Source organism: Pelophylax lessonae (assembly GCF_965119305.1).
Source record: "Pelophylax lessonae genome assembly, chromosome: 4".
Taxonomy (NCBI): Eukaryota; Metazoa; Chordata; class Amphibia; order Anura; family Ranidae; genus Pelophylax; species Pelophylax lessonae.
Window position 1 is genome coordinate 283914390 of NC_138771.1, and position 27933 is coordinate 283942322.

Genomic DNA, 27933 nt, shown 5'->3' on the forward strand with positions numbered 1-27933 from the left:
TCTACCCCTGAGCTCACCCTATCAGTTTCCTCACATATCGATGATTTACTAACACACATATCTAACTGGATGTCACACCCCTTCCTCAAACTCAATCTATCCAAAACTGAGCTCATGATATTTCCTCCCCCATGTGCCCCTTCCCCTGACTTCTCTGTCAAGATCAATGGCACAACAATCAGTCCGTCCCCACATCCCAGGGTGCTAGGAGTAACCCTGGACTCTGAACTGTCCAGGGTTACTCCTAGCACCCTGGGATGTGGGGACGGACTGATTGTTGTGCCATTGATCAGTCCGTCCCCACATCCCAGGGTGCTAGGAGTAACCCTGGATTGGATTTGGAGCAAAAACATTGGATGTTTTTGCTCCACATCCAATCCCTGTCCAAATCATGACACCTTAACCTCAGCATCATCGCCAGAATATGCCCCTTTCTAACCAATGACACCACAAAGCTTCCAATTCACTCCCTTGTCATCTCTCGCCTGGATTACTGCAACTCTCTCCTTATTATATTACCATTTCATAGGCTATCCCCCCTTCAGTCCATCATGAATGCTGCTCATCCACCTTGCCAACTGCTCAGTGTCTGCCATCCCTCTCTGCCAATCCCTCCACTGGCTTTCGCTCACTAAACAAATTCAAAATACTAACAATTTACGAAGCCATCCACAACTCTGGCCCCAGCTACATCACTAACATGGTCTCAAAATATCAACCAAACCACTCTCTTCAGTCCTCCTAAAATCTCCTGCTTTAGCAACCTTGTCACCTCCTCTCATGCTGATCTCCAGGAATTCTCCTGATCTTCTCCCATCCTTTGGAACTCCCTATCCCAATCTGTTTGACGATCTCCCAATCTATCCATTTTTAAACGATCCATGGAAACCCTTCTCTTTAAAAAAGCCTATCCCGCTTCTAACTAATACACTGTGTTTTTACTTACTCCATCAGCTCATCTCCCATCTCATCACCCTCTGATTCCTGTTGTACCATATTGTATTGTAACTGTAATTTCTGCCTTCATTCTGTAAAGTGCTGCGTAAACTGTTGGCGCTATATAAATCCTGTATAATAATTACAATAATAATAACCTTTTTACTTGTTCAATTTATCCCTTCTCGTTCTCCTAACTGTTTTACCCTACATAAATCTGCACTACAGGTCCCTGCAACCTCTGGTCTCAGCTCTGGGCATTCTACACACCCATCTGACACTCTTTCCATTCCAGTTTACTACTCTACTAACTGTTCTGTCCCTATAATGCAGCCTTAGCACTTTCTCTGCACTCCTTTACTCTGCTCATCATGAACACATACTCTTAATGCCCAAACCCCCACCTATTCACTCTTTTCTTATCCCTAAGGTCCCTTTCTCACAGGGCAGACTCGGTCTCCAATCCACCTGCTTAGTGGGGGATCTGTCCTCTGATCCCCGATGAGCAAACTGGCAACAGGCCTGTGTCTGCTCTGCTTATGCAGAGCAGACACATCCTGCTCTCTTCTATGGGCAGCCAGATGTAAATGGACTGCCAGCCCATTTACACCTGACTGCAATCCATTCTTATTTGCTAGATGGATGGGAAATGTTTTCAGCTGATGGGATTGGATGTCAGCGGGTGTAAATGGACACATGTCCATTTACATCCACCAGTCTATGGAGGATAATGAAGGATCCAATAGGGTCTGCCTGAAAAACTGACAAGCGGGCCCCATCGGTCAGCTCATGTGAAAGGGGCCGAATATTGGACTCACACCAGTGCGTTGAGTTTTGGCCACAGTGTGATTGTATGTGCAGCTTAGGGTAAGTTCCTAATTAATTCTTTTAGGACATGAATTTTCAGAAAACACACTGCCTAATAGAATTCAATAGAAGCACACTTAAAACCTTGTGTAAAGCACACATACAATCACACTGTGGCCAAACCACAGCACACTGATGTGAGCCCACTGTAAGGCTAGGTTAACCCCTTTGCATGTCAGTAATGTGCACAAAGAAACACACTATCCTTTAGTAGGTACGCAGCAGTGCCATTAATTGTTAGTGGCACCACCACACATCTGCTAACACATGCATTTTCACATACACCAAACTGTATAGTGCCACATGGTATCTGTGTCTCAAAAGTGAGATATCAGGGGTCTGTTTAGAGCCCTGATATTTTACCTAAACTTCTCAACAGGGCTATTAAAAATGCAAAAAATTAGTAAATAAATACAATTCTAAAAACTGTTAAAAAAAAAAGTAAAAAGAAAAAAAAATACAAAATGAAAAAAAAAAAAAATAATAATTAAGGTTTTGTTCACACATGCTTTGGTCTCTAAAGAGCAATCAGAAGTAGTGAGTGTACAGCTTGTATAACCATGTAAACTTGCTGTCTCCTCAAAATAATTCAACACACAGCCATTAATGTCTAAACTGCTGGCAACAAAAGTGAGTACACCCCTGAGTGAAAATGTCCAAATTGGGCCCAATTAACCATTTTATTTCTGCGGTGTCATGTGACTCATTAGTGTTACAAGGTCTCATGTGTGAATGGGGAGCAGGTGTGTTAAATTTGGTGTTATCGCTCTCACTTTCTCATACTGTTTACTGGAAGTTCAACATGGCACCTCATGGCAAAGAACTCTTTGAGGATCTGAAAAAAAGAATTGTTGCTCTACATAAAGATGGCCTATGCTATAAGAAGATTGTCAAGACCCTGAAACTGAGCTGCAGCATGATGGCCAAGACCATACAGCGGTTTAACAGGGCAGTTTCCACTCAGAATAGGCCTCGCAATGATCTACCAAAGAAGTTGAGTGCACATGCTCAGCATCATATCCAGAGGTTGTCTTTTGGAAATAGACGTATGAGTGCTGCCAGCATTGCTGCAGAAGTTGAAGGGCTAGGAGGTCAACCTGTCAGTGCTCAGACCATACACTGCATCAAATTGGTCTGCATGGCTGTCGTCCCAGAAGGAAGTCTCTTCTAAAGATGATGCACAAGAAGGCCCGCAAACAGTTTGCTGAAGACAAGCACACTAAGGACATGGATTGCTGGAACCATGTCCTGTTGTCTAATGAGACCAAAATAAAGTTATTTGGTTCAGATGGTGTCAAGTGTATATATAGCGGCAACCAGATGAGGGGTATAAAGACAAGTGTGTTTTGCCTACAGTCAAGCATGGTGGTGGGAGTGTCATGGTCGGGGGCTGCATGAATGCTGCCGGCACTGGGGAGCTACAGTTCATTGAGGGAACCATGAATGCCAACATGTACTGTGACATACTAAAGCAGATCATGATCCCCTTCCTTCAGAGATTGGGCCGCAGGGTAGTATTCCAACCTGATAACAACCCCAAACACACCTCCAAGACGACATCTGCCTTGTATAAGAAACTGAGGGTAAATGTGATGGACTGGCCAAGCATGTCTCCAGACCTAAACCCTATTAAGCATCTGTGGGGCATCCTCAAATGGGGAAGGATTGATGGGAGAGGAGCGCAAGGTCTCTAACATCCACCAGCTCCGTTATGTCGTCATGAAGGAGTGGAAGAAGACTCCAGTGGCAACCTGTGAAGCTCTGGCAAACTCCATGCCCAAGAAGGTTAAGGCAGTGCTGGAAAATAATGGTCGCCACACAAAATATTGACACTTTGGGCCCAATTTGCACATTGTCACTTAGGGGTGTACTCACTTTTGTTTCCAGAGGTTTAGACATTAATGGCTGTGTATTGAGTTACGGTATTTTGAGGTGACAGAAAATGTACACCCTCACTACTTTACATTGAAGCAAAGTGTCATTTCTTCAGTGTTGTCACATTGAAAAGATATAATAAAATATTTACAAAAATGTGAGGGGTGTACTCACTATTGTGAGATACTGTTTGATACAGCTCTGGCAAGGGATGTCCAGCTAGTATCTTGAGAGGGAATCTTCCTATTGCTGGGAACCCCAAGAGGTTTACAAAGCATGTTTTCACCATCTTTAACATTTAATCTTATATGAATCTATTCTATTACTATACTATTTTTTACGTTGCTGTTCAATTTATCTTCAATTAATAAAATACCCTATTACTGGTAGACTTTTCAATTTTACACATCTACATGAAAAAATTCTTGACATGTTACTAAATACAACAGTAACATTGGTCAGAAAAGTGCCACCTTTTTAATTTTAAAAGTAGTAGTGACATTGCATAGATTAGATTATGCCATTAGTCTGCTTCAGACAAGATACATCATTTTTCATTCCTCTCTTCACTTATAATTAGATTGCAACATTGTAATTTTGAAGCAAGTCAAAATGTGACCACATCCAAGACTTGCACAGGAACTAGGATTTACCAGAATTCTGTATAATTTCAGAGCCACTATTTAAAGCCCAACTCCAGGCACATAAAACAATTATCCCTTTCACTGCACTGCAAGGGGCAATAGCCATTTTGTCAAGGGGATAGGAGAGACGATGTTACTTACCCGATCCTCTGCTCCCTTGGCTGGAGACGCTCCTCTAGGATCCAATGGTGGATTAATGAACCTGCTCTGGTCTTAAAGATGCCAGGACCTCAGACCACTAGAGTGCAAGGGTGAAGAAGCACTGGAGACTGATCTAGCTGGGTGGAGGATCAGGTAAGTGTATTTCCTTTTATTGTTCCCCTAGACATAAGTGAGCAATTAAACTTTGCAGTGACTTCCAGGGAAAAAAAAGCATGTACTTGCAAGATATACCCAGATCTAACTTGTCCAACTTCCTCACAACACCCCACCCTTCCTCTCTGAAGCCCCTTTAGAATCTTAAAAAAAAAAAAAATCTGCAGTTTTCAAGCCAGTTTGGGTTATTCCTCTTCTTCAACAGTCAGTCGTCCTTCTTCCTGGTGTGAATTGCTCTCATATCATACTGTGAGCATGAGCTATGTGATGATGCATTCCTAGGGGGTGTGTCCATGACACCCTGGGCCTATAGGAATTGGGCTGGCTGTGTAAATTTAAAAAAAAATAAAACTTGCACCCAAAAATTCAGCTAGTCACCACATCCAGTTCACTCTTGTTCAGCATTGAATATTAACAGTCATTATTCAGGACAAATTCTGCTTCTTACTGATTATTGGGATCACCATCATGCAGATAAGTGATATTTATTTTAAATGCAAAAGTCCATATATTTCTTTTTGTATATTAAAAAAATCACATTTAAGAATAACATGAATAAAAACACATTTACTGTATATTAAGGACAATCATTTTTCAATATATTTATGACACAAATATAGCTTTAATAGTAAGGAAAATAACCATAAATCACATTTACTTATAAATTGAACACATATTAATGATTTATATTGATTAGTAATAAGTGCCTCTTTTCAATATGTAGGGTCTTCTTGCTTTGCTTATATGTGCCTGTCGTTTAAAAATATAGGGGCTTTTCCTCTTTACAACATCTTCATTTTCACTGTTTGAGTTGGTAGAATCCAAGTAATCTTGCTGAATTAGCTAAAAAAGAAAAAAAAAAAAAAAGTGTTAGTTTGTGTTAGCCTGTTGAGGTTAAAGATTGCCTGTCCACCAAGACTTTGGAAATCTGGTATAGGGTTCCCAGATCTTTTATCCTAGAACACATACATTTTTATCATTAAGTTCAGTTAATTGAAGCATAATCTATGTTGTTTTTATATTACTTTGAGTAATTTGCCTATTTATGGGGAAATATAGTATATTTTATGTAAGCATATATTTTAAATTAATATTGCATTTTTTTTCCTTAGAGTTGAATTCTGGGCAGATATAAAAGACATAAATTAATGCAGCTCTATTTTCAATAATCTTTTTTTATAGTGTAAGTAAGTACTTTTAGCAGAGCTCCACCCAAAAAGTGGAAGCTCCATTTGTTTGCAACCCCCCTCCCCCTTCCACTGCCACATTTGGCACTAATTGATCTACAAAATTTCCAGGTGATCTACAAAATTTCCAGCCCCCTCCCCCCCCCGCTGCCTTCTGGGAGACAGACAGATCCCGGGAAGACAGAAGGACCATTCAGAAAGCACATCGCGACTCACGCATGTGCAGTAAGACACAGGCTGTAAAGCCATAAGGCTTCATTTTCTGTTTCCCTTAGTAAGAATATTGGCGCCTACATCTGAAGCCGATGGATGGATCGGCTAGGGGTGCCGACATCGCAGGATACCTGGACGGGTGATAAAAGGAGACAGAAGACTGACAGAGAGATGAGCTCTCGTATACACTATATTGTCAAAGGTTTTGGGATGCCTGCCTTTACACACACATGAACTTTAATGGCATCCCAGTCTTAGTCCATATGGTTCAATGTTAAGTTGGCCCACCCTTTGCAGCTATAACAGCTTTAACTCTTCTAGGAAGGCTTTGAACAAGGTTTAGGAGACCTCACAAATTTGTTAGGTGACCTCACAAATGAGCTTCTGGAAGAATAGTCAAACATTCCCATAGACACACTCCTAAACCTTGTGGACAGCCTTCCCAGAAGAGTTGAAGCTGGTATAGCTGAAGGGTGGGCCAACTCAATATTGAACTCTACGGACTAAGACTGTGATGCCATTAATGTTCATGTGCCTGTAAAGGCAGGTGTCTCAATACTTTTGGTAATATAGTGTATATAAAAAAAAAAAAAAACCTAACCATAGAAAATGCTGGCTGACATAAGTAGATTTCCTGGATCAAGTATGCACATAAGGGCTTCTGATTTTATCTGACATCCCTGATCCAAACACTTCTTTCATTTCACTGTCTCTATAAGTATTTAAGCTATATAACTTTGATCTCCTCTAGAGAAGTATGACAACAGCATCAAAACATCCAAGTGTGTAGAGGTAATTTCTGACTAGGTGTTTGAAATAAACACAGATTTTGCTCTGGGCCAGTATTAAATTGCTCCTACAGATATATTGAAATTGCATAATGGTGTTTTAAAATGCAAGAGTTACATTATTGGAATTTACACTGCTGCATACCACGAACTCTCGATAAGAAGAATATTATCTAGTGTATAATTTATTTTACAGAAGCTAGAAGGTGCCTCAGGGAATTAGAAATAATTATATATTTTGTTAATTTGTGAAGGAATAACCATAGACACAGGTCACATGCAATTATTATATTCATTTCTGTGATGATTATTGGAAATCACAGAGCTCACAAGCTATCAAATAATCAATCACTCTGCATTAATGCATGAAATCACTACAGTACAGATATAAATAAGATCAAAAGGCTGTCAGTTTGGTACATTTCAGTTACCTTTCTCTATATTTCTCTATCCATAAAACATCACTTTATTGTTTTTTGTTATAAAAAGAATCACGCTTTCTGGATTTGTTTCATCTGTAACAAAATGTTGCTTTTATATGATCATTAAAATAAAAAAGTAAGTTATTCCTTTCCCCTGCATTTCACTGTTATAATTATTTCCCATTTTCATTGTCTGCTCCATTCTGTGGATCAGACAGAGAAATGGATTTTCTCCACTTTTCACCTTTTTCAGGAGATTAAGTTTCATTCTTTGAGACTTTGAGGCAAGGTTCACACTGCCGCAAACTGATTTTGGTCCAAATTACAATGTGATCATGTAGTGCCACTTGGATGCACCTTTGATAAGGTTTGTACATTCTATAGGGCCAAAATCGCACTGGAATCACGTCAAAGTAGTACAGGAACTTTTTCCTAAAATCGCTCTGTGCTGAGTCGCATTGATGTGAATAGACACCTCTAAAACCATGTGATTTCCCTTATCATGTGATTCTGTGGTCGCATCTGAAATCATACCAGTGTGAACTAGGCCTGAAGGTATCTGGTGAAGGAACAAGACCTGCACAGGCACAAGGATGTATATAACTGTTTAATTTCTGAGCCAGAATCTAGGTCTAGGAAATAGATAATGACCGTGGGTGCTGCTTGAACAAAAATGGCACTGACTTTTTCAGGAAATATAAGCATATACTTGCAAGACATATCTGAACCAAGCTTTGTGATACAGAAGCATATGGAATGCAAATGACTGGCAGTTTTACTGTGAATGATATGCTGCAAGCAGAGGCTACAAACCACTATCCCTCTATCAGCTACAGATGTGTGAAAAAAAGTCTGGTTTATTAATCACATCAGTATCGCGCCATAGCAAAAAGACAGCTCTCTTGTTCTGGGAGGGCAACAATGGACATCCTCCCAAGACAAGCCTTCAGCAAGCTCCATGAAGCATGCATTGGGCATACTCTGTGACCACTTTCTTCCTGGGACACAGCTGATCACAAATCCAGGTAAAGGACCAATCAGAGTGGCTCTGTGATCAGCTGTGTCCATGCATGTGCAGAATCTCTGCCTTTAGACTTTCCAAGATACAATATGTTGGAACAGGAAGGGGCCATCCCCAAATAGTTTCCATAAAGTTGGGAACATTCATTTGTCCAAAATGTCTTGGCATGCTGACGCCTTAGGAGTTCTCTTCAATGGAACTAAGGGGCCAAGCCTGAAAAACTACCCCACATCATAATTCCCCCCTCCACCAAATGATTTGTACCAGTGCACAAAGCAAGGTCCGTAAAGACATGAAGGAGTGAGTTTGGAGTGGAGGAATTGATTGGCCTGCACAGAGTCCTGACCTAGCCCGATAGAACACCTTTAGGATGAATTAGAGGGGAGACTGTGAGACAGGCCTTCCTCTCTAACATTAGTGGCTGATCTCACAAATGTGCTTCTGGAAGAATGGTCAAACATTCCCATACATACACTCCTAAAGCTTGTGGACAGCTTTCCAAGAAAAGTTGAATCTGTCATAGCTGCAAAGGGTGGACCAACTCAACATTGAACCCTACGAACTAAGACTGGGATGCCATTAAAGTTCATGTGCATGTAAAGGTCAGCGTCCTAATACTTTTGGTAATGTAGTGTATTATATGTAGAAAGAAATTGCCTAATTTTATCATCAGATTTTTTTATTATGTATGACATTCAAAGGAGCTTGTTATATAAGGAATCAACATTTCTGGCTTTGTTTCATCTGTAATAAAATTTAGCTTTTACACTATTATTAAGAAAAAAATAAGCCATTATATTTCCTCTTTATTTTCCTGGTTTAATCATATGTCAATTTCACAAGTTTTTTTTTAAATAACATGCTTGGGGGGTTGTCCTAAAGCTGCTCTTGAAAAAAATGTCACCTTTTTCACATTGACTCAGGGCCGGCCCTACCATGGGTCCCATTGGGTCCATTGGACCAGGGCAGAACTTTGAGAGGGGCAGCAAAATGATGCCCAAGATTTTTTTTCCCAGCAGTTTTGTGTATCATCAGTTTGCAGCGTGTTAGGGGTGGCATTTCCCCATCTCATACTGCCGCCCGTAGTGCAAATTGATGAGTATGAGGAGGCAGAGGGTCTCCTCCGGGGAACGTTCCTTATGTGATTGTGATGTGCGCAATAACGTTAGACATTCAGACAAACAAAATAATACTGGAGTTTGGGGTTTGGAATTGAACATAATGGTCTGTCATATAATTGTGCGTGTGGACAAGGTGCTGTTGCATGTAAATATGACTTCCTGATACATTTAATTTTATTTTCAATTATCATGATATAAAATAAAAATTGTGTGGGCCTTTTGGTGGGCGTGATTTTTTTTTTTGGGGGGGTGGCAGCATTTAATTTTTGGACCCAGGCAGCACAATGTCTTGGGCTAGCCCTGCATTGACTTGTTTGTTTACAAGCAGCTGCCAGGGATCTGCCATTTCCTGCAGCAGTGCTATGATAACAGGGAAAATGAGAATGTGGTGCTTTGGTGCACATATAAATGTGGTGATTCGGTGCACTAAACTATACCACACAAGTATGCGGTGGGTGCTGCAAACAAACAGTAGCTGAAGTTCTTGCTGACACACACAAAAAGGTAATCCTAAAAAGAACTGATGGGTATATGCATTGTCAACATAGTGAGGGTTCACACTAATATGTAGCCCACCACACTGTTATTTAGAGAAACGCAGCTCAACACAGCACTGTATAAAGCACAGTAGTGCTCTGTATATAATACTCTATAGCAAAACTCCCTAATCACACACAGCCATCTCTCCCTACAGCTCTACTACACCACTAACAAAAGACTGCTGGGAACCCTGTCTTTTTTAGGGAGGGGCAGCTTTAAAAAATAGGTCAGTATTGGCCATTATAAGCCACCTGACCACAGTTCAAAGGCAAGAAAGTGAATTAATGGTAATTCGTTTCTAAAGCTGTGAACACAAATGAGAAAAATAAATAAATAAATATATAAATCATCATCATCAAAAAGTTTATTTATTTCAGTAATTTAATTCAAAAATTCAGACCCAACAATGCAGATGAGCTGAAGGTCGCTATCAAAGCAACCTGGGCTTCCATAACACCTCAGCAGTGCCACAGGCTGATTGCCTCCATGCCACGCCGTATGGATGCAGTAATTCATGTAAAAGGAGCCCTGACCAATTATTGAGTGCATACTATACTGTACATGGACATACTTTTCAGTAAGTCACTATTTCTGTATTAAAAATCATTTTTTTAATTGGTCTTATGTATTATTCTAATTTTCCGAGATACTGAATTTTGGGTTTTCATTATCTGTAAGCCATAATCATCAAAAGAAAGAAATGCTTAAAATATATCACACTGTGTGTGTAACACATTTACATAGAATACGAGTTTCACTTTTTGAATTGAATTGCTGAAATAAATTACCTTTTTGATGATATTCTAATTTTATAAGATGCATCTGTGTGTTTGTAGATAGATAGATAGATAGATAGATAGATAGATAGATAGATTATTATTATTATATAGGATTTATATAGCGCCAACAGTTTGCGCAGCGCTTTACAATTTGAGGGAAGACAATACAGTTACAATACAGTTCAATACAGGAGGAACTAGAGGGCCCTGCTCGTTAGAGCTTAAAATCTAGAAATAATATTTTGTGGGAATCATTATTATTTTTACAATTTTGTTGTCATGGTAAAGTGCTTTGTATATACAGTATTTAGACTTTAGTTAGTACTGGATAAAGAAAAAGTTTTTTCTTTTTTGTGATTGTGATTTGTTTTGAGTACTGGCTGCTCACATGATTTAAGGATATGGTGGAGCACAAAAGAGTTATTGCATTTTTTATAAGTTAGTTTACTTGGTCTGCAAACTGCCAATGGATGAGCTGTGAGTGAACCCATGCTCAGCCTGAACCCAAAGCACATACATGAACGAGAGATTATACAGTCATTAGTTCATCCTACACTGAAGTAACTGATTTTGCCATACCTCCCAGTGTTGAAAGACTCTGCTTTGGCAAATTTTCTGAAGCTGAAATGTGGTCAGCATTGCTTCCAAATTAAATCCATCCATAGATGTAGGATACTGTTTTCTCATCAAGAGATCATCTTCTCCGGTGTCCCCTGTTTCTTCGGCTTGGATATTAAGATTGTTTATAAGATTGCATACATTTAGCAGAGTCATTTTCCAGTATGGAAGTCTTGCCTTATTCACCTATGATGACATGCATAAACACATAATTAGAATACTTTATGAAATGACATTTTTTTCTCTCTACATTATAATTTTCTATTTATGGTTTTTATTTTTGCTTTGTCCCCTTTGTGCAGTGAAAATTATATACATTATAATGACTGAGCCATATTGTCTTTATGATCTTTTTACTAGCTGTATAATTATATTGCTACATTTGTTGACACCTTGATACTTATTCCTCATATAACCAGAATGATGTGTTGAAATTGGGAAATAAACTAATATAGCCCTGTTTATTGAATTTGTAGACTCAAATTAGTGTTGACTATGGCATCTTATTGTCACTTTATATGACAGATCTAAAAACATACAGGCATTTTACATCCCAGACTTGTTAATTCGAGCTCCAACACCTAATATAGTTCAGTCAATCAACATTGTATGTAAGAAACTTCACTAACAAAAACGCTTAAAAAAAATGCATATGTTTAGACTGTAGACAGAGAGCAGGGTATATTAGAAAGTTAAAGAGGAAGTAAACTCGGCTATGAAAATCAAACTTTTACAATGTATTAAACGTACATGCAATATAATTACATTACACATTAAATATTCACATCATAACCGTCTAGAAATACCTTTATTTTAAAGTTTATCTTTTTCCTCTTTCCTGGTCTCGGCTGCGCCATGTCTACTCCTGTTTTATGCTCCCCCTGCTGCCGTAATTTCCGCCCTTACTGTAGTTGTATTGCCGTCTCTCTGTGTAAGACGTGCTCTCACTGTCTTGGAATGCTTAGAATTTTCACTCATTCCCTCCTCCCCCCTCCCCTTGTGTAACCTGTCATGTTCACTCCCCCTGTGAGATGACAGGAAGCTGGGAAGAACGGCACAGCTAATCTCGAGACTTAGCTGTGCCCTGACAGATACCGGGAGAGCTCAGAAACGGCACGCAGATCGTGCCGTGGATTGGATAACACACTGGGCATGCGCCGATGACGTCAGCAAAAATTACAAGAAGGATTACAGGAAGGAGTAACAAGTAAGAAATCTTTTACAGGCATCTATCGACTGCTTTGTTTCTGCAGATTAGAATGAGCTGAAGTGAAAATTATGAGTTTACAACCTCTTTAATACAGTACATGAACATTATCTTATCTTATAATTTTTGAAGTTAAATTAATGGGCTCCATTCCTTAAAGCAGATTGCATGCGGTATTTAGGTGTCCGGACGTATTTTCCTTAGATATCGCATGCGATCCTAAACTGTCAATTCACTATGCCGTTTTGTGGTATTTAACGCAAAACGCTGAAAATGCTCAGTAAATATCGCATGAAAAGGAGTTGAATTCAATTTCAATGAAAATAAGAAAATAAATAATTAAACACATGCGGTAATTATTTTGTGGTCAAGGAATGTAGTATTTAAGGAATGTAAAAATATAACAACCATTTTTGAGTATCCTAAATAATGCAAATAATAACAGTAACCTAATTAAACAGTGGTTTAACCAACAGTAAGCTAATTAACAACCAGGCACCCAGACCAGTTTTGTTTAGTCAGGAAGCCCATCCCAGACAGTCCGGCAACAGGGCCCCGGTATTCAAGAAGACCTAGGACTATCCAAATCTCATTAACTCGCTTTCTTTTCACATGTATATTTTCATTGTGTTTCAAGTTGGCAGAGACCATCATGGCTACTTTGATTGTTAAATGTGGTAATAACATGTTATCTTGCATTGTATAACAGAACATCTTCCTGAATGCTCATACCTCCCTCAAGTCAGTAGGCAAGAGGCTACCCTGCAGTCCCCTCCAAAAGCACCTGTTCCGGTTGGGTCTGTAACAGTGTCTAATGCATAGAAACCTAAATATGGAGATATGGAAATCATGGAGGTTGATTTACTTAAAGTATAACTAAAGAAAAAAACATTTTTTCAGTTTTGGATAGAGTGGGGGTGGATTAGAATAACTGTCAGTTTTTTATTATTCTCTGCACCGCCATTACAGAGATTCACCCTCTCTATTTGTCATATTTACCATTATCATTAAAAGTGAAAGTAAAAGAAAATTCCAAATGTTGGGTTGTCCTCAGAAAAGTCAGAGGGGATATCTTTCAATGGGGACAAAGATGGCAAAAAAAAGTGACATTAATGATCTTTTTAGCTATCTACAAGGAGGAAATTCTTTCCCAGTGACCATCACACTAATATATCATAAGTTGTAGATATAGTAATTTTTAGCTGGGGATTCCTGGAATGGAAAAATATTTGGAGGGTCCCTCTGTGTTGAAAAGGATGAGAGAGCCTGCTTGAAAGTGTACCTAAAGGCAACATTTTATTTTCATTTTGGAAAGTAATAGAGGGTTAGAACCTCTGTCAGGTTTATTTTTCTTTTTTTTTTTTTTGCATCTGTGTCCCATTGAGGAGATTTACCTTCACTTCCTGTTCTGTTGCCAAAACAGGAAATGAGAAGAAATCCCAGAAAATTAAGGGTACCCCCAGAACTAGTGTCTCCATTGGAAAATGTCCCCTCTTTCACTTTTCTGAGGACAACCCAATATTTGGAATTTTCTTTTACTTTCACTTTAAATGATAATGGTAAACGGGACAAATATAGAGGGTGAATCTCCCTAATGAGGACACAGACTGCAGTAAAAACCTAATAGGTGTTCTAATACCTCTCCACCAAATCCAAAACCAAAAGAAAAAAAAAACCTTCTTCCTTTAGTTATACTTTAACCACTTTAAGACCGGAGGGACAGATCGGACCCCTGACTGACATTTTTTACACTTTTGGGGGGACCAGTGACATTACTACAGTAATCAGTGCTAAAAATATGCACTGTTACTGTAATAATGACACTGGCAGGAAAGGTGTTAACATTGTGGGTGATCAAGGGTTTAAATGTGAGCCTAGGGGAGTGATTCTAACTGTGGGGGGGATTGTGGCTTCTGAAATGACCACAGAGACCTGTTTTCCTATATAGAAGGGTCACATGGGCTCCATGATCATTTCAGAATAACGGTCAGCTGTGTTTACATCTGTGGCGGGCGGTTGTAAAGAGGTTAATGAAATACACAAATGCATGAAAATAGATGAAACCCGGGGAGTAGCGACCGCTCGACAAGATGGCCGCAATTTAGCATAGCTCCGCCGTGCGCCCAGGGAGAACCACACATACATTGGCATCCAGCCCAGACCCGCATCCTCTGAAGTAACCCTCACCTGTGGGAACATCTACTTCACCGCCCACCATGCTGAGAAACCGCCCAGACCCGCACCCGGTGAAGAAATTGCAGGCGTACTTCCCTGCATTAACGCCGCCAGGACTACAACAAAATGGCGGCGGGAGACCATCCACGCCGCCGCCGCCTCCTCCTCTAGAGGCGGGCAGGATGCAAACAGAAACCTCACAAATGGATGACACAGACACTGCCTCACAGAGATCGCTGTCATCCCACTCCGATTCAGGATCCAATACCCCCTCCACCCCGGAGTCCTCTGAAGTCCAAACCCCGCAGATACGCCAAAGTCAAAAGGGGAACAATGGAGAATGTCTCGCACAACAGTATGCAGGTACAAATGATTGCCCCTACCCCACAGTCTGACCCCTTTGCTCATTTCCTTTCAACTGGCCAACCTATTTCAGATATAACCATGAAGGAAATGATGCACGCCCTGAAGGCAGCGCTCCATGCAGATCTGTTCACAGCAGTACACCAATGTAGAGCTGAAGTGCATGACCTGGGACAGAGAGTCCACACCACAGAAACCAAACTTACTGAAATAGCAGTTTCCTACAATGCTTTAGTAGACTCCCACAACTCACACAAAGAAGACCTCCTTATGATCAAAAATAAGCTTGCTGATCTTGAAGATAGATCGCGTGGAAACAGCATCAAGATTAGGGGTGTACCCGAGTCCATCACTATGCAGCAGCTACCACACTATGTGCTCTCTCTCTTCAAGGACTTAGTCCCCAACTTTACATCCTCTGACCTGACAGTGGATAGAGTGCACAGGATCCCTAAGCCATCCTTCCTGCCTCAGGAGGACCCCAGAGACGTTCTGCTCCGAGTCCACTTCTTCCAAGTCAAAGAACGCCTATTGGAAGCTTTCCGAAAAGGGGACACTGTCCCGCCCCATGCAAAGTCGCTGCAACTGCTGCCGGACTACTCCAAACACACCCTCCAACAGCGCAGAGAGCTGGCCACCATAACCAAGGCTCTCCGTAACCACAAAGTTATGTACAAATGGAAGTACCCCGCTAAACTGAGCATCCCCTACAATGGCTCCTCCCATTTGGTCACGTCTGTGGACAATGGCATACGACTCCTGAGAGAATGGGGGATAGTTCCCCCAGATGCCCCACAGTCCCCGGCTTCGGACCGTCAGGATCCTGCAGATAGCTTTGAGCACATATCACCTGACTGGCAAGTCGTCAGACCCCGGCAATCACACAAGAAAAAGTGATAATCCTGAGATGTCGATCACACACAGCTACACCATTAGCCTCCCTGGGCGCCCTATTGGGTACCTTTACCGTACCTGTCCCCTGTTTGAAAAGGCAGCATGCACTGCACAGGCCGTCCTGGGTCCACCTTTTTTACCTGGTTTTTGTTTTGTTGTTTTTTTTTTTTTTCTTGTTCAGTTTTGGCCCAGTTTCCAAACTGACACAGTTGCAAAGCTGGTACCTACCTATCTTCTCACAACGTATCTATCTCCGGAACCTCTCAATACTACCCTTATCCATGGACTCCCAAGCTGCCCACATCTTTATTCTGGTCCACCTTAATGCCTCGGGTTTCATACAGTATTTATGCTGCATCTTCCTGGACTGCACCGAATGACCTACCCAGGGTTGGAACTCATTTATACTTGCCTGTTCTGGGCCTTAGTACCCCACCATACTCCACTATCTGGGCCACAATTAGCCCCCCATGTCTTGCTTTGCTCAACACAAATCAGGTTTGAACGGAAGCTCTCCGTTCTCTCGTCCGTACCTCACCCTGAACACTAACATGTCGATAAAATTTTTGTCGTTTTAACGCCCGGGGCCTAAACCACCCCGCTAAAAGGAGATCGCTGTGGCAAGATGCTAACCGCTATTCGGCGGATGTGGTAGCGACACAAGAGACCCACTTCCACAAAATAAAAACCCCAACGTGCTCCCACAGAGACTTCCCGCACATCTTTTTAGCATCCCAGGCAGTAACCTTCACTTTGAGCTCCTTGAGTCAATCTTGGATGACAACGGACGGTATATAGTGGTAGTCTGTAAGTTAAACAATGTCCTATATACTTTGGTTAATGCTTATGCCCCCAACTCGCACCAGACGAGATTCTGGAAACGACTCTTTAGGCTAATCTCTCGGGTGCGACAGGGCAATGTTGTTATATGTGGAGACCTGAACACAGTACTAGACCCTGCACTGGACTCGTCCTCCTCAAGCAGGCAGGGATCAGCTCCACTGAGCAGACTCCTGCTTGCTGAAGGGATGTACGACGCCTGGAGATGCCAACATGCAGAGGACAGATCCTACACATACTACTCGGCCAGACACAACTCTTATTCCAGACTCGACTATGTCCTGGTGGATAGGTTGTCGCTCCAGAGGGTTTCTAAATCAGAGATACATGACATATCATGGTCAGACCATGCAGCGGTCACACTGACGCTGGCAGCTGGTCCACAAGTTGGACATACCGGCCTCTGGAGGTGCGACAACTCTGTCCTCCAGGAAGCTAAATGCAAGGACACCTTGACAAGGGAACTGACTCAATATTTTGACCGAAATAATCCCAAGGATACCAACCCATTTACGAATTGGAACACCCATAAAGCTTTCATGCGAGGCTTGCTGATACAGGCCTCAGCTCGCAAAAGAAGATTACATAATGAAAAACTTGACTCACTCCTATGTAAAATTAGAGATCTAGACAAAATTAACCAAGCCCAACCCTTCCAAGCCTTAGCCTCCCAATTATCTAATTTGCTGTGCCAACTCAGAGAATTATTTTGCCACGAACACGATATGTATATGAGACGTCTTAAACTTAGTTATTATGCTAACCACAACAAAGCTGGAAAATTTCTAGCGAGACGGCTTAAAACTCGACGCACTAAATCCACTATGCCTCATTTATTCCACCATGTCACTAAACAAAAAGCAGAGAACCCGCAGACCATAGCGGACACGTTCGCAGAGTACTATGGGTCACTCTACAACTTGCACGAAGACACTACCACACCACAGCCCACGGAACCCCTCATAAGTGGTTTCCTAGAATCTCTTAAGTTACCTAAACTCTCTGACCACCAAATGACATACCTTATGGGGACTTCACATATGAGGAGATCCAAAAAATTATTCTAACTCTGCCAGCGGACAAATCACCAGGTCCCGATGGCCTTATAAACGAGTATTACAAAACATTCCACTCTACTCTAACACCCTACTTACAAGCTTTATTCACATTGGCCGCTTCCAATGGAGAATTTTCTTTGGAAATGCTCACTGCTCACATTGTTACCCTGCCCAAACCAGGCAAATCACCTGATTCCCCACCCATTTTCCGTCCCATATCACTCTTGAACTCCGATATCAAAATCTATGCCAAACTCTTAGCAAAACACCTCTATGAAGTTATCCCAAGCCTAGTTAAACCAGACCAGACAGGCTTTACCAAAGGTCGACAAGCCCCAGATGCCACCAGACGTATCCTTAACATTATCCACCATGCCCGAAGCCACAAAACCCAAACACTCTTGCTCTCTATCGATGCTGAAAAAGCGTTCGATAGAATACATTGGGGTTATATGAAAGCCACGCTCAACAAATTTGGATTTAAAGGACCCATAGTCTCAGCTATACTGGCACTGTACTCTAGACCTTCGGCGAGGGTCTACACATCTGGATTCTTGTCGAAAGAATTTCTAATTAAAAATGGCACAAGGCAGGGATGTCCTCTATCACCAGCCATTTTCAACCTAATGATGGAGCCCCTCGCCGAAGCAGCCCTTAATTACAGGCATAACTGTCAACCGAGTACACCATTTGATCAACCTCTTTGCCAACGACGTGGTACTGATAGTCAATAATTCCATAATTTTGTTGCCGTGTATACATGACATTCTAACTCAGCTTAGCATCCTATCCTACTACAAGGTGAATTTCACCAAACCCCTGATTTTAGATCTAGGGGTAAACAAGCACACAAAATCCCATTTGCAGCAGCTCTTCCCCTACACTTGGGCTGAAGAATCAATCCCTTACCTGGGCATCCAACTAGCAGCTGATATCACCAAAATCATAGACCTGAACTTTAAACCCCTTACTGCCAAGATTAGACAGAACCTACAACGTCTAGCCAAAGTAGAACTCTCATGGATTGGTAGAATCGCTTCATTTAAAATGATGGAACTGCCCAAAATATTATATCTATTCAGAACTATTCCCCTACCTAGCCACCACAAATATATGAAAGAGCTCACCACTATCTTCAAGCGATTTGTTTGGCTGGGAAAAAAACCTACGTGCTCAATGTCTCACCTGGTTAAGCATAAACAAGTGGGAGGTACATACTGGCCCGTACTATAGGACTACTACACAGCGTTACTTCTTTCGCAGGCAGAGAAGTGGTTCCTCGACTTTCCAGAGGAACTTTGGGTGCATCTAGAGACAGCAATATCACATTCCTCCTCTTTACACCTGCTGCTGCTGGCAGACTCATGGAGGCCACTGACTCTCTATTCACTTCCCTCCAACCACCCAGGCTACGCTGCTGGCTTGGAGAAAGATAACTTCAGTCTCTCTTCACATGCACACTCCTGCTACTTTACGAATCCCCATCCAAACCCTGGAAACCCTCATCCCATACCTTAAAACCCACGTTTTGAGTGACCATGGCATCCATTGGGTAGACGAATTGATGTCACACCACATAGTAACACCTTGGGCAGACCTAGTTGACAACCATGCACTACCTCCATCAACAATCTACCCATACCTCCAAATAAGCACGTTCTTAACTAAACACCCTCCCCCAAATATACAGGTAGAAGATCGAGTTTGGTCTTTCTTTACATCCCCGATAGAAAAGAAGAAGGGTATCTCATTGTTTTATAATCTATTAGGCAATAAATCCACATTTACCAAAACCCCACCAATGGCACACTGGGAACAAGATCCAGGTATGCAGTTTTCACAACTTCAATGGTCACAGGCATTCCAAGCCATTTCATCTGCGTCACACTGCGCAAACCACTGGGACCTGTCCCAAAAGATAGTTGCAAGATGGTATAAAACCCCAGTTATACTGGCAAAATTCATCCTGGCATGTTCACCCCTTTGCTGGCGAAACTGCGGCCAAGCAGCTAATATATACCATGTTAACATGTGTTCTGGGCCTGCGTTGGCATCTCCAGCTACTGGAAATTTTTTTTCCAAATAATGGCAGAGGTCTCTGGTATACTCAAAAAACCCGACACCACTCTCGCAATCCTACACATAGCGATTCAGGACTACCCGAAAGAGTACCGCACCATAATGACTCATCTCCCACTTGTGACAAAATGAATTATAGCAAGACACTGGAAAGATAACTTAGCCCCTAACCATAAAGAAGTACTAACTCAGGTGAACCTTAACTATCATTATGAACGTCTGCTGGCGGCTAGGACTCTGACACCCACAACCTCCTTTGATACACAGTGGACAGCGTGGATTTCGTGGTATCCCTACCAGCAGACCTAATGTATTAGGTCCTCTCACTTTATTTTATCTCACTCTATCCCTCTTTCCCAATAAAAGGTATAGAGATACAATGTTTGTGATATATGCAACGTATACTTGCTCTGCTTGTTTCTGTTTCTGAATTGAAGTGTATGTACAATCCACTGATTACAGCTACTTCCAATGTGCATTTCCGAGCGAGCAACTGTCAAACGCTCAAATGTTTGTATGTTCTTTTGTTTATGTTTGCTAAAATATCAATAAAAAGTATTTGGAAAAAAAAGAAAGAAAATACATGAAACCCCTTTTCCACCAATGAAAAAGACAATGTTGTAGAAGAATGGTATTTATATATATGTGTGATTTTTTAAACTATTTTCATTCAATATTTTCATTTATAAAGATATGTTGCATTTACTTAATTGAACTTCGTTTTTGATTCGTCAAGTGTGTACTGTGAAAGCAGCTTCCCTTTCTTTTGTATTAATACATATGCCGGGACCGCACTGACCTGTGAGTTGGCATATTTCTATGGTTTGAACCATTTAACCTCTTTATTAGCAATAAAAACTGCCAGGGGTTCTAATTCTTCTCCCCTTTATCCACCCCACTAGATATCACATACGATAAAATACTGCATGGTTTCCTGAGATAAATACTGCATATTTTGAAAAAATACTGCATGCAGTATTTTAGAAGCATTTTTTAGCGAATGCCAAAAAAAAGTTAGAAAAACACTGTGCGGTACTTTACACCATTTCCTAAATTAATAGATACTGCTTCATGAATGGGGCCCAATGTGGCAAATGGTGACAAGATAATTGAATTTATTGCCCAGGACGGAAGAAAAGTATGGGAGAGAGGGTTAGGCCTCAGGACACCCCAGAACAATATGCAAACAAATCTCAGCAGAATACGAAAATAACAGCACAGGTAGACAGTAATGCAGAACCAGGGCCTTAGGCCTGCACACAACGTTCAGTATCTACGTAGCCACAGCTGTCTCCTGTAGCAACAACAACTCACAAAACAGAATTTCCTTGGATGAGTTCCCCTTTGATGTTTACTCAGCCTCTTCACAGTTCCCAGCTCGTGAAGAGTCTCTTTTGGTACTTTATCTCAGAACTCCATCCTCTTCAGCATGCCCCCAGCCAACAAGAGGTTCTTGCTCTCTGGGAGATCATCTCCCATGCCCCCAGGCAGCAACTAGGCTCTCTCCGGCAGAGCCCCTGAGCACATGGCTAGGCCTCAGGCTTTAGGCCTACCCAGCAGTAGCTGCTCCTCACACACCCACCCAGACAGCAGTCTGGGTGGAAGGACCCAGATCAGCCTGACTTCCTCCAAATAAGTACCCTCTCCCAGCATCCTCAGAAATTCCTACTGATTGGCTGAGAAAAGTATGCATATTCATAACCTAGACTCACTGTAATTCATCATACTAATGCCAAAGGTAGCAGTTCTGCCTATTGACAGAAGAGAGGAACCACAGCTGAGAAAGAGAAAACCCAATGACCACAAAGACTACAAATTAGCCACTTAGCACAGCTAAATTTACTAGTAGCCCTGTTGAGAACAAGTGTGCTACATATTACATAGTTACATAGTAGTTAAGTTTGAAAAAAGACAATAGTCCATCCAGTTCAACCTGTGTAGGTGTGTGTGGACATATTAATTTCCCATACCCCTGAATGTTTTGATCCTTGAGATGTATGTCTAAGAGTCTTTTAAACATAGCCATACTCCCCGCAGTTACTACAATTTGTGGAAGAGCATTCCACAGTCTTGTAGCCCTTACTGTAAAGAACCCCCTGCGTAGCCTGGGGTTAAAACGCTTCCCCTCTAATTGTATTGTATGGCCTCGTGTCCTCATGCATTCCTTGTGACTGAATCGTTTTTTTTCTATGTCGAGATCACCGTTGAGGTATTGGTAAATCACTATCATGTCCCCTCTCAGGCGTCTCTTCTCTAAGGAGAATTAATCAAGCACTTGTAAGCACTCTTTATAATGTAATAATAATCTTCATAATAAATATTCTATATCTGTCTTTCTGTTTGCCTGAGTGGACAGCAAAAATGTACTTATTCCAGTAAGTGTTCTCTGCAAATACTGAGTGTGCCACAAATGATTAAGACAACTCATGTTACAAAACAGAGACCCACCTAACCAACTTCCTTCCACTCCACCCCTCCTCCCAACCTGCATAGCACTTTTTTTTTTTACCTTTTTTTTTGAGAAACTGTCCGGCCCCCACTCGCCAAGCATGTGATTTGCCTAGGTGAATGATGTGCACAGTGCCCACTGTGGCTCCGGGATATGCACGTCACATATCCCAGGAGGCATAGCCTTTCTTTCAGGAGAGTTGGAGGGGGCAGGCCTATTGGCGCACCATTGGGAGACCCACCCACCGAGCCCAGAAGAGCCTGGGTAAATGTCATAGCAGAAGCGATCAGTGGTTACATGAGTATGGCCATGCACAGCTGTTCCCTTGTATTGGCAGATGTTTGCAGTACTTACAATTCAGCGAGCATGTATAAACACCAAGGATTTCAAGCCTGAGGAGTTTTAAGTTAATAAACATCCATGTAAATGAGGTCTTAGAGCTGAACTCCAAGATCACCAAAAATAGTCTAAATACAAGAGGAACATTCTTACACTATTTAAACTTAAAGCCGTTTATGTATTTCTTTCCACATATATGCAATGGTCAGTGTAAATCTTTGTCTTTATGCAGGAGTTTCCTGTAATAAAGACCAATCACTGCTGTTCTTTCTTCTTGTGTTAAGTAACTGGTCTCATTTCTACCACCCATTGTTTTGTGCAGACAGATTTTTGCAGATAGTGGAAGAATCTGCTGGGTCCCATCCACATCTCTACTGTATGCACAGGCTATGTGAAGCCCAGTGATTATGTAATTTCTATTTTTACAAGGTAATATCTCAGATTGTAAGGACATTTAATGCACACAAAGTGAAATTACATCCTTGGTGTCTTTACAGTAATATTTTTGAATACAAATGATGTGCCCAGAGTTTAGCTTTAGTGCCGGTTCACACATATGCAATGTCCGACATTGCATGTGATTCGCAGCGCACTGCTCTGCAAATCACAAGCGATGTCCGTGCATTGCGAATTCAGCCATACAGATTGTATGGCTGAATTTGCATCGCATTCAGACCAAAGTCACACAGGACCTTTTTTTTGGTCCGCACCAGAATCTGATTGCATGGATGTTCACACCTATGCAATCCAATTCCTGTCCGAACTGACAGTTCACACTGGGATTTGCGAAGTGATCTTGGGGTTAACCACATATTGACACTCCCAGCGATTCGCACATGGCAGTGTAAACTGCCTGCAAGTTGAGTGCGTTGCGGGAACCCACAGTGAATTTGCAGGGTTCCCGCATCGCATATGTGTGAACCGGCACTTAAAGTGATTGAAAAATCTCTGTTTTTTTTTTTTTTAATTAACAAACTTGTTATACTTCCCTGCTCTGTGTAATGATTTTGTACAGAGAAACTCAGATCCTACTCTTCTCGGGTCCCTCGCTGGCTCTCATGGCCCCTCCCTCCTGTTGAGTGATCCCACAGCAAGCAGCTTGCTATCGGGGCCGAGCAGCAGCTACATGTGTCCATTTATATACAGAACAGCGGTTCGGCCCCATCCCCTCTCTCTCTCCTGACTGGCTAGCTGACTTTGATTGACAGCAGCGGGAGCCAATGACACCGCTGCTGTGTCTCAGCTAATCAGTAGGGAGAGACCTCCCTCCTTGGCCAGGGACTTGTGCACACCACTAGAGCACAGGTAAGTATTAGGGGGGCTGAGGGAGGCTGCTGCACACAGAAGGTTTTATAATCTTAATGCATAGAATTAATTAAAATAAAAAACCTTCTGTATTTACAATCACTTTAAAAATGAATCATTCAAAAGTACAAAGCTCATCACTTTTGCAGGCAGATACTGTATACAGTATACAGATTATTGTTTCTGTTCAGAGTATGAATGGAAAGATGTTTTCCAACAAAGTCCTTTCTTACAACTCTATTACAAATATCACTGAGGGTCTATGCACTAGGGATGTGCATGGGCAAACAATTTGTTTTGGTTTGGTTCAGAAATTCGTGCAAGTAAAAAATGTTGTCTGCTTTGGCAATTCGGACCAATGGCATTCGTTTTTCCTTCAGGACTTCACACTTTGGGACTTCGGGACTTCAGCGCTTCGGGACTTTGGCGCTTCAGGAGTCGGACTTCGGCCCTGAATGGCCTAAGGACTGCCACTAGCTGCCATTAACCATTCCTCCCAGACTAAGGGGCTATCGATCCCGATGTATTGCTCATAGGACATGGCATTGATTGCTTTCTGCTGCTCCCGGATGCGCTCAGCATCTCCAAAGTGGAGTTCCACCTAGTCCCCACATCTTGCTTGAGACAATGCTGGTCAATGCCTCCATTCCTTTGCTCATTTCTCAGGAGCTGGCTATCCTTCACACTTCGGTCTGCAACAAGTAAGGTAAATGGAATGTTGTTTACCTCTCTCAGTCTCTTTATGCTATCACAACTAGTCTGCCATCTGGTCACATGAATGCAAGCCAACACCCTGATAGCCTGATTTATTACTATGAAGGTAAGTAGTCTAAAAACAGGCTACCTATAGCACTTGCTCTCAATAAATATAAAAGACGTCACCAGAAGTGACGAAACGGTTCAGCTTGGAACGCACAGCGTGGTGACGTATGTGAAGGGTGGAACGCAAGCCGGAAGCTCTCCCGCTAGCGTCCACGCCGATCGGTTTGCACCACACACATATGGTCACAAGCGGCCCACAGAGCTGCAATTTGAATAGGAATATACCTAAATTCCCCTGCATGTGTATTTTGGCCCTTTTTGGCTTTTGACTTGAAGTTTCAGATTTTATTTTGGCGTTTTTTTGAAGTTTGTCTGCCTTGTTTGAAGTACATTTTTTGGCATGTATATACTTTTACCCGGTTGGGAATAAAAAGATTAAAAGATAATACACCATCTGGAGCTCCATTTTTCTTGCATATATCTTGGCTTGGCGAGGGGAGAGGATACGGAGGGGGACCCCAACACTCTACCTACCCAGAAGCAAGATAAAGAGATCGTTTTTTAGCCTGGAGGGCTATACAAGCTTGATTAGGTCTTGGTGCTATAATGCCCCGTACACACGTGCAGATCGTCGGCCGAACGATTGGCCGTCTTTTGTCCCCGGGCTGTGTCTGTTGAAAAGTGCAAAAGACTGCACAAGAATATTGTCCGCCGACTACAGCCGACTGCAGAAGTGATGTCATGTGATGGTTAACTTTCCCTGTGTTTTTTCTTTTCTGAGCATGCCCAGTCTTGCAAATCTGCTGTCTGTCGGCCGAATTCTGTATTGACTGGCGAACAATCGGCCGCTCTGGTGTCGGCATACAAAAATTTTAATGCTTGCATGACAAATTCTTTTCGGCCGAAAGTGCGCTGTCGGCTATCGGAAGCATCATACTAACAAGCCAAAAATCGGCCGATCGGTCGTCGGCCGAAGCTTTTCGGCCGACAATCTGCACGTGTGTACGGGCCTTAAGGCACACATGACCCACAACGTTCGGTGAGTGATTGAATCCTACCTCTGTCACTTGGATTTATTATTGCGCACAGCACCTGCACTTTATTCAAGAAATATTTTTTGCACTGAAGAATCACCTTTTATATAAAATTTCTGTATACATATTTTCTATATATTTTTTTTTGGGACTTTCACTGGAAATTATTTTCACTGAGGACTCTTTTTAGATTTATTGGACTATTACAACATATATCAACTTAACACACTTTGTATTTATTATTATATACTTAGAGCAAGCGCTTCAGACAGCCTGCTTTTAGATCACTCATTTATAATTTATATTTATACACTTTTATATTTATTGAGAGCAAGCGCTATAGGTAGCCTGTTTTTAGACTACTTACCTTCACAATACCTTTTTACTATAGCAGCTGCTAAATATTAATTTTTAATTCACCACAGAAATAATTTATTCACTAATTTGTAAGTTTCTTATCTCACGGATTTTAAAGCAAGCGCTATAGGTAGCCTAATTTTAGACTACTCACTTAATATGATTTATTACTATAACCACTTCAATGACTCTGTGTGCCTTCATAGGCCAAGTGTCAGTGACAAAAATCACCATTATTTGACTGTCCTCTAACATCAATAACAAATATTTGCTCATTTCATTGAACAGGGATTAGTGAAAAAGGAAAAGGAATTAGCTTGTTGGTCAAGATTCCTGTCATCATTCACGTAATTTTTCTCTCCCTCTCTCTTGTTTTGCCACTTTTTTGGAATTCTGAAGCACTTCGGAACTTTGGCAATTCGATTAGTCGCTTCCGAACTACCGAACTGTGGAACTTCAGGACTTCAGCAATTTGTTTCGGTTCGGCACTTCCGAACTCCCGAACATCGGCACTTCTCTAACTACGGCACTTCAGTACTTTCGCACTTCAGACATTCATGAGCATCCGAATGTCCGAATTGCTGAAATTCGTCTGAATTTACATCCGGAACGAAAAAAATTGCACATGTCTACTATGCACACTGGGCTTAAAAAAAAAAAACAAGTTCATTTAACAGAAAAAAAAAAACATTCATATAGAGTGTTTAGGAGCATTTAGGAGTATTTAGAAGCTTTTATGAACGTTTTTCATTTTTTATGCCAGAAAGCTCCTCTCAAAAATGCAAACCAGAAGGGCTTTTTTTCTGCCTCTAAATACTGAACCTAAAATATGCCTCTAAATGCCCTAATGTGCATGGATACATGCGATAACATTGAATTGCTTCTACAAGCAAAATGCAAAACTCCTGTTAAGTTTTTCAAGCCCAATGTGCATGGCCCCTGATTCTGCTGGTGGTGAATAAGGCTCCATGTACACGGGACGTTGTTAAAAGTCCCTTTGAATGCTGGAATTTTTAGGACGTTTGAAACGTCCGTTCAGTCGCGTTTGTACCCGCGTTTAGCGGGCGTTTAGCAGCGTTTGCGGGCGTTTGCGTTTAGAAGCGTTCCTAGAGGTCAAAAAAATTATTCCCCTTTAAAATGGAAAAACGCGAACGCTAAACGCGGGTCATCGCGTTCAGATGCGTTCGGACGCGTTTAGACGCGTTCGGACGCGTTTGTGCGTTTGAAACGCCGGGAAACACACGTTCGAACGCAAATAATTGCGTTCTAAAAACAGTCCCTGAACGCAACTGCCTGCAAATGACTGTAAACGACCTGGTGTACATGGACAGATAAGATAAAATGTAGATGGGTTCAGGGGCTTCTGAAAAAAACGCCCAACTGCTCCTAAACGGCCATTTCCAGCGTCCCGTGTACATGGAGCCTTAAAGTGGTTGTAAAATATTAAGGTTTTTTAACTTGAGACATTCTCTGCATTAACCCCTTCCGGACCGCCCCATACAGATATACTGCGGCAGGGTGGCCCTCCTGCGCAAAATCGCATACCGGTACATGATCTTGTGCACTGGGTCTGGGGAGCGCGCACATCGCCGGCGACCCACTCCCGCTGTAAATGGACACAACGGGAGCTAATCAGCGGGTCCAGTCGACTCAATGTTCGCCAGTACCCATTAATCATTCTCAGGAGAGGCAGAACGGTGATCTGCCTTGTTTACATAGGCAGATTGTCATTCTGTGAGAAGGGA

The 27933-nt window shown here is 41.7% G+C and overlaps 1 protein-coding gene across 1 annotated transcript in view; it reads right to left on the minus strand.

Annotated features, from left to right (window-relative positions):
- Positions 1-5184: 5184 nt before the first annotated feature.
- Positions 5185-27933, minus strand: part of NTS (neurotensin) — a 56311-nt gene continuing 33562 nt past the window's right edge. Inside the window, 2 exon segments of the mRNA XM_082255435.1 lie at positions 5185-5480; positions 11288-11512. Coding sequence (XP_082111561.1) covers positions 5331-5480; positions 11288-11512 — 375 coding nt within the window. The 3' untranslated portion in view covers positions 5185-5330.